Here is an 11,516-nt window from a genome sequence, read left to right as displayed (position 1 = left end):
TCACATGAAACTTATAATTAAACTACATGTCTATAATTAAAATAAGTATGAATATAAAACAAAATATTAAATACATATAATAAAATAATCAAAAATTTAAAAATAACCCTGCATTGTACAAAATAAATGTTTCATAACAAGAACCCAAAACAGTCATCCTAGACCGAAGCATAGTTTAACGTCAAACACGAAGCAATTAGATACTTAAACAAAAGCTATTTTGTATGAGAGTCCTAATATGCCACACAGAACCTTCCATTTAGAAACCAATCCAATTACAATGCTAACTGCTATGTTCTAATAAGCCAATAAAACTTGTAGATTACAATGCTAAAGTATCTGTTTAAATAAGCCCACAGCACGAAATTAACTTGTACATTCTCATTTCAAAGAGAGAAACCAGCTACAATGGCAAAGATCACTAGGCATTTATCACTTGTACTCTTACTGACAATATTCTTCATAGCCGGAGCTCATGCATACTCTACTTTCTCCCATGACAACCCGAACACAAAGTCTGTATCGAAAAATCTACATGAGTTGGAGGCTTCTGTTGTACAAGTCATTGGCAACACTCATGATGCTCGTCACTTTGCACGTTTTGCTCACAGGTCAGTCAGTGACTGAATATGGTTGATCATACATGCATGTTCATTGATTGTAGTAGTGTAGTGTAGTTTATTAATGTGAGTAGTGTTTATGCAGGTACGGAAAGAGCTACCAGACGGCAGAGGAGATGAAGCAGAGGTTTTCCATCTTTTCGGAGAGTTTAAAGAGGATCACATCTCATAATAAAAAGCAACTTACTTACACTCTCGGTGTTAACCGTAAGTCAGCTCTCTTAGTTACTAAACTTGGGATATCGACATATATATCTAACTCAATCAATACAGTTTAATCTTCCACATTAGCATGACAATGGAAGTTCTCAGCTCTTACTTTGGCTGCTGTATTCTTTCTCTGAGCAGGTTTTTCTGATATGACATGGGAAGAATTCAGTAGAGAAAAGTTGGGAGCTGCTCAAAACTGTTCTGCAACCTCGAAGGGCAGTCACAAGCTCACCGATGTCGTTCTCCCTCTAAAGGTGCATGATCCATTATTCAAGTGTTTTGCTAAAACTATTGTGTATATATATATATATAGAATGATTAACCCTACCTTTTATTGAGCTTAGTTTTAATTAGCATAGTTTATACTTCTGCGAATGTCATCTTAAATCTTAATTAATACAAGTGTCTTTCTTTTGAAATCCAGTAATGTGAAAGTTCTTTAATTGTCTATTCATCAGCAGTCCTTTGTGATTGAAAACCATGGAATAGATATGAACTAAAAATTGCTCACTGCCCCTGATTAAAGATATGTTGCTACAAACAAAATCTGATGTTCCTGCTTCTGATGAATATTTTAGAAAGATTGGCGGAAATCAGGAATTGTCAGCCCGGTGAAAGATCAAGGAAGCTGCGGATCTTGCTGGACATTCAGGTTACTTGAAGTTGAAGTTGTTAACACTGATATTTTTGACGTCTGCCTATGATGACTGACAAAAAAGCGGCACATGTATTGCAGCGCCACTGGAGCTCTTGAGGCAGCCTATGCACAGGCATTTGGGAAAGGAATATCTCTGTCTGAGCAGCAGCTTGTAGACTGCGCCCAAGCATTTAACAATAATGGCTGTAGAGGAGGGTTGCCATCCCAAGCCTTCGAATACATCAAACATAATGGTGGCCTTGAAACTGAGTCAGCTTATCCATACACTGCAGAAGATGGAAACTGTAAATTCTCATCACAAAATGTCGCCATCCAAGTTCTCGACTCTGTCAACATTACCCAGGTATACAGAGTACTTTGTCATTCCCAAGGTTTTTTTTTTTTTAATTTTTTCATCATTATTGTACTTATTCTCCAACCATTTTTCATTCTAATCGCATCAAGTTGCAGTAACTAAAGATTTTGATGGAATACCGACTTCAAATAACAATATTAAATAGGAGATGTAGTGATCATATCCACCATTGATAGGTTACTGAGTTATTTCTGACCACAACTTTGATAGGGTGCTGAAGATGAACTAAAGCATGCAGTAGGAATTGTTCGACCAGTTAGCGTGGCATTTGAGGTGATCCAGAGCTTCATGTCATACACAGGTGGAGTTTACAGCGACGACTCATGTGGCAGCAGTCCCATGGTAAGTGAATCCGCGAGAACCAAATTTTAAATCTGTTATTAACTGCATAGACCATAACACGAACACCTAACACTTATAAAAGTTACTAAAGTTTAACTCCTTTTTTCAATTCATATATAAAGTGCAAATAGTTTAAATACAGAGCTTTGATATGTGAGAACATATATGTGGACCTGTGATTGTTCTCCTAATTATGTACATTGGTCAAAACTAGTAGTAAAAGTGTAAAACTAAGCAATAAATTGAACTACACAGATCAGGTTGATGAAAAATTTGCACACAATTTAATTTAATTTTATATTTCTTCATGTTTCGATCGGATCATGTACCTGTGGCCTGTAGGAAAGCAAACTAATAAACATTATATGGCAAACTAGCATCCATTTATGTGTGTGTCTCTGAATGTAGATAACATATGTTTAAATCATGTGTTCGACGATTTTGGGAAACAGTAGCCAACAAATCTGCAACATTGAATTATCTGTAAATTGTATTCTTTTTTTTGTCAACAGATAACAATTTGTGGTAACTGTATCCCAGGACGTGAATCACGCTGTTCTTGCAGTTGGCTACGGAGTTGAAAATGGAATCCCATATTGGCTGATCAAGAATTCCTGGGGAGCAGACTGGGGTCATAATGGTTACTTCAAAATGGAGCTTGGCAAGAACATGTGTGGTAAGTTATGCTGAGTTTAGGCTTCCACTAGCTTGATTTGATAGTCAACCTAGACCCAAGCATACTCCGGACTCTAAAATGCAAATGATTTGATGTCGCAGGTGTGGCAACATGTGCATCTTACCCTGTTGTTGGTGCTTGAGGATCCTGAAGAAACAGTACTAGGGGCTGGCCTCTGAAGGGAAGTTTGTGGTAAAGAATTAAGCCTTAGGGGTCGTATTCTACTTAAACTCTCTCTCCTGATTTGATGTACGTACAAAATAAAGATTACAAATCCTTGTAATTTGCATCAGATTTTGATGTGGCTGCTAGTAACTACAAAATACTACTACCTCCTTTCTATGAGATTCTATACGTTTATTATTTGCACGTATTTCGAGACTTATATAAATTATAGTTTCATAATGCTTTTTTTAGAAAAATAATTTTAAATAAAAGTTTAAACATGAAACTTTTATTCAGAATTTTTTTTTAAAAATATTAGTTATACTTTAAAGAAATATTAAAAAATTTGTCGAAAAATAATCTATAGAATTCAACGAGAGAGAGAGCTATACACAATAATACAAAGAAATGATTTCAAACTGCAGTTCTTGGTTCTTGGAGTGTTACGTGCCAATTGTGATCAAGAGAAATATCTTCGGCATAAGTAGTTGCAGTGATAAACCAATCCTTCTGATGTTGTTGGCCCGCCGAATAATAGTACTCCGTAACAAAGACACTGGAAAAAGAAAGCTCAGATGATGGTTCCAATGAATGCAAACATCTAAACCAAGAAAATCATCTAAATATCTTAAAAACAAACTTTCAATTCCGTGATTAAGTCTCTGCAAATGCAACATTTGAATTTAGCAGGATCTAGCCTTCTCCCATGGGTGTGCCAAAAAGAGTGCCAAAATAAGTGGCATTATTGTAACTACACATTGAAGTCTTAGAGCTGCCAACCAGAGTATTCAATTTTTGGCAACCTTTGACACCCTGCCAAAATGGTAAAAATGTCATATGTACTCATTATATTCTCGTATCTTTTTTAAAATATATTTATATATGAATAGTTTGATAATTTTGAGTGTGAGTTGGTGTAAATTTTGATAAGAAGGGTGACATAACATTTTAATATTACTAACTTAAAACATGTGTAATGCACGGACTTTTTAAATATTACATTTTTTTAAAAAATATTTAATTTTAATTGGATACTTAATTTTTTTTCCAATTTAACAATTTTAAATGATATGATTTCATAATAATTATATTGATACACATACATGTTCATAATTTTTTAATAAAAGATATTTGAAACAATAATATTATTGATTAAACGATACAATTTTATTAATATTTCAATATGTCTTTACAAAATTAAAAGTTAACTTTTATTTGAGATGGTATGCAAATTATAAATATTAATTTTATTTTATCTTGTATCAATAGTTTACACTACTCAGTTTAAAATTCGAGGCACATTTCCCAATCAAATTCAACTTTACTTTGAGTTTAATTGTTTGAAGTACGGATTAAATTTAATATTTTTTAGGTAGGATAAATGTTTTATATATGATTTAGTTGGTCGAATTATATTTTGATTTTAATTTGGTTTTAGTCTGAATAAATTGTATAATTTTTTTAACTTGGATGAATAATAATTTATTTTAGTCCGATTCAATAGCATAATTCTTTTACCCGGATCAATAGTATTTATTATTTTGTGTTAGCCCGATGAACAGTAAATCAACCAAATTCAATTAATTATATTAAGTTTGCTTTAATTTTTATTTTAGTGCGATTAATAGTATAATTTTATTTAGCGCTGATGATAACTATAGATTATTTTGTTTTTATCTTAAGGCTTTCATAGCAAGTAACAAATTATCTTAAGTCTTTAAAAATTTAAATTGATAAATTAATAAAATAAGTTGACTTCAATATCAATTATAGTAATATAAATCTCATTATTGTTGTAAAAGACATGCATGTACTTTAACAAGATCAAGACATTTTGTCAACCCTAAGTAAGTTGTATTGTTATCTTAATCTGTATTTTGTACTTGTAACATTTAAAGTCTGTAAAAATGTCAAAGGAGCAGACTGGAGCCTTTTTCTATAAACAGTGTCAAGCCTAAGAATTCTATCTAGAAGAAGATCAAGAAGATCATGCCTCAGAAGAATTATGAAGAAGTTCGGAGTTGAATAAATCTGTTTTAGGAATAAATACTCTAAGTCAAGATATCTACAAGTCACAGATTTAATGTTATGGAGAAGTCATTCAAGAACTCCAGGATGACTTATCAAGAAGTCACGAAAGCTACTAGAAAACTCAGAGATATCGACAAGTCAAATTGAAGGCATGAAGATTGGAGATATCAAAAAGTCATTTCTTCACCAGAGAACTCAGAGTTATCGACAAGTCTACATGCATTAGAGAACTCTGAGTTATCGATAAGTCTAAGTCTACTAGAGAACTCAGAGATATCGATAAGTCAAAATTCACTAGAGAACTCAGAGATATCGACAAGTTAAATTTTGACTAGAGAACTCTGAGATATCGACAAGTTAAATTTGACTAGAAAACTCTGAGATATCGACAAGTCAAGAAGCTACTAGAGAACTAAGAGTTATCGATAAGTCAAAGTGAAGATGTGAAGACTGGAGATCTCTGTAACGCCCTCCAGACCCGGGGTATAAGTCTGGGGGTTACTAGCTAATCACCAAACCTGTACAATCTGATTAACAATTAATAAAGAAATGAAATTAAACCCCTTTAACACTAACCAGGATCTTTTTAGGTTGAAGTATGAAAACAAGAACCACTAACTACTTTTATTACAAACCAACATTCAAAGTCTCACAAACTCTCTTTATTACAAACCATTGTCTAATTCATTTTAAACTAAGTTCAACTTTTATTCAAACACACACACATACTATCTATCAACACTCCACCTGCTCGGGCAACTCAAAGCTTTCTTCCTGGATTGGGATCAACACCTTGGGTATAAGAGGATCCCGAGGCTTGACTCGCTTCTTTACCACTCGAGTCCTGATTGGTTTCATATTCCTTCTTAACTGAAAACAATAAGGTGAATAACAACAAAAGGGGTGAGCCAAAAGTTGCTCAACAAGTCCACAAATATATAAACAGTGTTAAAGCATTTTAAATGAATCTGCCATCCCAGGTATATCTGCCAAGATATAACCTCACAAGAATAGAAAGAAGGTCATTACTGGCGAGTACAAATAAACTAAACTGGACATAAGTTCGCATCTATATTCTGCTGATCAGTCAGAATATAATGCAGATTCATATCTCAATATATAGATCCAGTCAGGTACCCAGGCACTACGGCCCACGTCGAGGCACCAGTCATCCCGGTCCTCAGGATTAAGACACACTCAATCCCAAAATATCATTATCCAGTCCATCGCTTAGCAACCGGGATAATCGGTATGTTGTGATATATTCCAAACACTAGAATATATCAATCTCCATGTGTTACCAACAGAATATGAATCAAGAATCCAAAGAAACGGAGAAATCAAGGATTGAAATAAAATATGAACAAAGGAATATGGATTGTATATTAGTGATCAAGAACAATAATCAAGAGAATGTAAATGTGATAAATATTTGAATCAATATCACTATTCTGAAAGTAGAATAGAGGAAAAACTTGCCTTCTGCGCGACTTACTGCAATTGAATCACTTATGTCTATCACCTTGGACTATTACCGACTCAACTGGCCTGGATGGCTTAGCTTCTGTTGGCAAAACAGACTGGTTAAGTCACGTCGTACTTCATTTGCATCTTGAATCGACTTTAAACCGATCCTAACATCTACCCATGCGCTTATGACTGACTCATGTATTACATATAAGCAAGTAAGACTCGATTAACCACGTAATACACATAAGCACATAAGCACATAATCATTTTTATGGTTAAAATAATTTTTAAAACCAAAATCGACTCGCTGATCGCTCAACTGATCGTTATCTGACTCGTTTCCCATTTTTCCGGAATTTTTCGGACTCGTCTCGGCACATAACTTGACTGATAATCAAACAAGTCACAAAATCAACTAACTTCTAAAAGAAATTAAGCTTTGATATTATTTTTAATGAAAAGGATTAATTTTTCAGAGTTAACAGGCTTTCGTTTCACGCAAAACGGACTAACGGTTGAATTATTATTAATTAAATACTGATAATTCCATTTATTAATCATTATAAATAATTATTACTAATTTTTAAAACCCAAAAATAATTTTTAAATCATTATTTAAGAAAATCAGAATTAAAAATAATTTTTCTATAATTTTTGAAATTAAAATGAATTTATTATGATTTATTGAAAATTATTTGATTAATTATCAAAATAATTAATCACTTTTAAATAATTAATAAGTAATAAATAAATAATAAATAATTAAGAAAATAATTTAATCTGATTTTTAGAAAATAATTCAGAATTATTTATAATATAAATTAATTAATTAAATAATTAATTAATTAATTTACAAAATAAATAAAACTGATTTTTAAAATTAATAAAAATAAAAAGTAAAAATAATTTCCAGAAACAGTTGTCAGAAACCATCCCTGACAAAATCAGATCAAACCCGGGTATTTTACACGGGTCAAACGGGTCAAAATCCGGGTCGTGAAGAACACGCCGGATTTTGCCCAGAATCCGGCCACCGGTGCAGAATCCGGTGAGCCACTTTCAGGCCAAAAACGGAACCGTTTGGTTCATTTTTCACAGGGTTTCAATTCCAAATCGTTCTGGCAATCTAATTCTGGCAATATCACAGAATAACCCTTGGGTCATCTTCTCCGATCAAAATCGACATGAACTCCGGCCAAAAACCCAAATCATTCATTTGTACATAAAATCAAACGTTATATAGTGCAAAATGAAGCTAAGAACATATACAATCAAAGCCCTAACATTACAAGAACCAAATATTCACAGAAATCATCGAGTTGTGTTTTGAAAATTCGACCTAAACCCTAGAAATCGTGAATCATTATCCAATCATCGTTTGTTCAATTAAACACCATGAATCGACTGTAAATCATCTAACAAAGCTATATCAATCATCAAAACATCAAAATAACCCCAGAATCAAAAAGCCCTAATTCGAACATAAACCCTAGAAATCAAAAATAAAAAACGATGCAATAAAACGTGGAATTGATGCAAGAAACAGAAAGAACGGATCAAAACCTTCGATTTGAGTACTTGAATCACACGATTTGATGCTGTAATCAGTGAGAAATCACGACTTGATTCTTCGACCCGAACCTGTTCTTCCCAACCCGATTTCAGAGAATTTTTGGTAATTTTGCAGATTTTAATGATTAATTATAATTAATTAAATAAAAATTAGGCTATTTATAGTAGTAAAAATAATACTCCTAATTAAAATTAAGGGGCTAATTATACATTAAATAAAAATATTGGGCCCTAATTTTTATAATTTTTGAGTATTAAAATTTAATTTATAAATATTTTATATATGCAATATATATGCCAAAAATTCCCAAAATTTGTGAATAATGCAAAAATGCAAAGAAATAATATAAATGAAAGTCCTATAATTTTATAAAAATAAAAAATGTGATTTTTGTGGGGTTTTTGACACCCAATGGGGCCTGGAAAAATTATTTTTCGCAAAACGAGAAAATTTATAAATTATCTAGATGTTCAGAACAAGGCGATTGTAAAAGCCATTTGATGAAAAATAAGGCCCATTATTTTATTTGAAATACTGGCTTTAAAATCATCGTTTGGGTCGTAAAACGTTTGAAATAAAACCTATAAATGCATAATAAAATATCTGAAAAATACCTTAAAAATACAGAAATGACATGGGATACACGTATCACGTAACAATTAGGGTTTATCAGATAATCACACATAAATGACACATTAATTCACATATTTTATTATAATCATGATATAATATAAACGTAAAGTTCCCAGTCATTACAATCTCGACAAGCCAAAATTCTCTTATAGAGAACTGAAGACCTCTACAAGCCAAACCAAATATAGAGTATTGGAGATCTCGATAAGCCAATATACTTATCGAGATGTCAAGTGTTCTATAGACCTAAACTGGAGATCTCGAGGTACAATCTCAAAGTACAAAGTTGCAGATCAGTTCAATATCCAAGATAAACAATCAACAAACAATCCAACAACTGGAGTGACAAGTCTACAAAAAGCAGATTGAAAAATGTGCAAGATCAATGGTAAAGATTAACACTGAGAGAGGAAGATTAAAGTGAACACGGGATGCTAAAGATATGCTAAGCCAGAAATGGAAGATTTGCTTTTCTATAAATAGAAATGACAAGTGACACTTTAGAAAAGCTAATAGCATATCTTATTACACACTGTGTAAACCAGCAGTTAAATGAGTTATAAAGTTAACACTGGTCTGTAGTCAGTTGTAACAATTTAGATAGAAATCTTGTAACACTCTCAAGGAGAAGCTAAGCTCTTTAACATAAAAGAGCCTAGAAATTTTGTAGAAAAATATTCTTAATTTTATTACAAAATTAAGTGAGTTTTGAAAAGATTTGTGTTCTTTATTCTTGCATGTTTAAATTTCTGCATTAACACATTTCTACAAGATTAAATTTACTTTGTTCAACCAAGCCAAATAACATCCAAGAAAAGCCTAAAATAGTAAAACACATTCACCCCCCCCCCTTTTGTGTGTTATTCATTTCCTTACAAGTGGTATCAGAGCAAAATCTGAATGTAAACAGATTTAAGATCTTGGAAGAATGAATACACAGAAAATTAGTAGCATCAAAATTCCTACCTATGACAAAGCTAACTAAACTCTTTGGAAAAAGAAAATGATGTTGTTTATCAGGATGGTCAATCCACTCTACATTCAGATCCTCAAGAATGGACCCTTCATTCCTATGGTTAGAGTTGGGGAATCTACAGATGGAGACATGGTTATCCCAGCTCATTTTGCTCCAAAAGACCCTTATGAGTATCCTGACCCTGAAAAGGAGAAAGTCTCCTTGGATAGTAGCTTACAATTAATTTTGATTGAGTCACTTGACAATGTGATTTACAACAACATTGTCAACTGTGACCCTGCCAAGAAAATATGGGAAAAGATTGAGATACTCTGTGAAGGAACTGGAGAAGTTAGGTCAAACCAAAGAAGAATACTGATTTCACAGTATGAGGGTTTCATGGTTAAGCCAAAGGAAATCATTACTGATGTGTTTGAAAGATTCAATAAGTTGATAAATGACTTGCAACTTCATGACAAATACTATGAAGCTGAAGAAGTGAATGTAAAGTTCTTACTTCCTCTTCCTGATCATTTGGAACATAAAATCTCAGCTGTAACGCCCCCAAATCCGGGGTCAGAGGATTTGGTCGTCACTATGAAACCTCAATCCAAATTAACCTGTTTAATCAATAAATAAATGCCAGCGGAAGATATTTATCATCTATGACCCCAAACTATACCCAAGATCTTTTAAGGTTACAGTTCTAGAAACAAGAATTCCAAAATTCATAAATAAATTTTTCACTTTCTATTAAAACTCTTTTCAACAAATTTCAACTCAAAACTAAACCCACTAGTATAACTTCGAAATGAAGTATACTAGGCCCAAATGAAATACACAACTATAATATAATATAATATAAACAACTTTATACTATAAAACTTATACTAGTCCGTAAACCCTGGACCAACCACCTTCCCAAAAGCTTCTTCTTTGCTTCCTATAATTACGCAGCTAAACAGCTCAAGCTAGTCCTCACTGGAGGTTAAATTTAAAAACAGGCAAGTATGAGCGAAAGAAATGCTCAGCAAGATCATTATAGCGAATATAGGGTCATTTTGATAAAAACCGACATCTGCATCAGCGCAGAACATTTAAAAATCATAATTGCTGAATCATAAAACTCTTTTTGATATGTTCAAGCGAAAGGCTTCAGCAATACTTTGAATCTTGACGAGAATAAAACTCGTAAAATAGTGTTTACGGAAATATCGTAAACCACAATATCATGAAACAATGATTATGGATTGAATCATAAAATTTACTCAAAACTGAACTCTTGAAATTAATACTTATTTTGCTGTCATATCAAATTAGATATCAATACGAACTTTGATGCTCACAACACCCATACTGACGTCAACATCAATAATCTATACTAATACCACCTTTGATATTTAACAACAACGTAAGTATCAGCATAAATCAGAATCTAAATCAAAACTGCATTTTACCATTATTCCAAAACAGAAATAGTTGATAAATCATTATTCTATGATTATCAAAACAACAAAGAAATTTAGATATCAATTTAGATTGGAACCAATTATATTTCATGCTGTTCCCAATGATCAGTCGTGAAACAACACCAGTATCCCGCAGCCATACCGTAAGTATAGGCACTACCCGTATCCGAAGACATACGGTACCTATAGAGCGCCAGAAAAGGCATAACTAGCCTTGAAAGATATTATAACTGGACCGATATCTCGATCACCTACGCTGTAACCAGTAACCAGTAATCATTCCAATTTAAAACCCTTTTTATTGAAAAAGGAGCCGAATCAATCGACATCCTAAATAATTTTATTCCCCCATTCACTTG

The 11,516-nt window shown here is 32.7% G+C and overlaps 1 protein-coding gene across 1 annotated transcript; it reads left to right on the top strand.

Annotated features, from left to right (window-relative positions):
- The first annotated feature begins 408 nt into the window (after positions 1-408).
- LOC141661507 (vanillin synthase-like) lies at positions 409-3,124 on the top strand. Its single transcript, XM_074468533.1, has 8 exons — positions 409-611; positions 706-827; positions 969-1,084; positions 1,409-1,482; positions 1,567-1,831; positions 2,054-2,185; positions 2,726-2,861; positions 2,963-3,124. The coding sequence occupies exons 1-8, from the start codon at positions 409-411 to the stop codon at positions 3,001-3,003; spliced, it is 1,089 nt and encodes a 362-aa protein (XP_074324634.1). The 3' UTR covers positions 3,004-3,124.
- Positions 3,125-11,516: the final 8,392 nt, after the last annotated feature.

Source organism: Apium graveolens, chromosome 5 (assembly GCF_009905375.1).
Source record: "Apium graveolens cultivar Ventura chromosome 5, ASM990537v1, whole genome shotgun sequence".
NCBI lineage: Eukaryota > Viridiplantae > Streptophyta > Magnoliopsida > Apiales > Apiaceae > Apium > Apium graveolens.
Note: the sequence above shows the minus strand (reverse complement) of the source record. Positions and strands in the feature narration are given on the sequence as shown.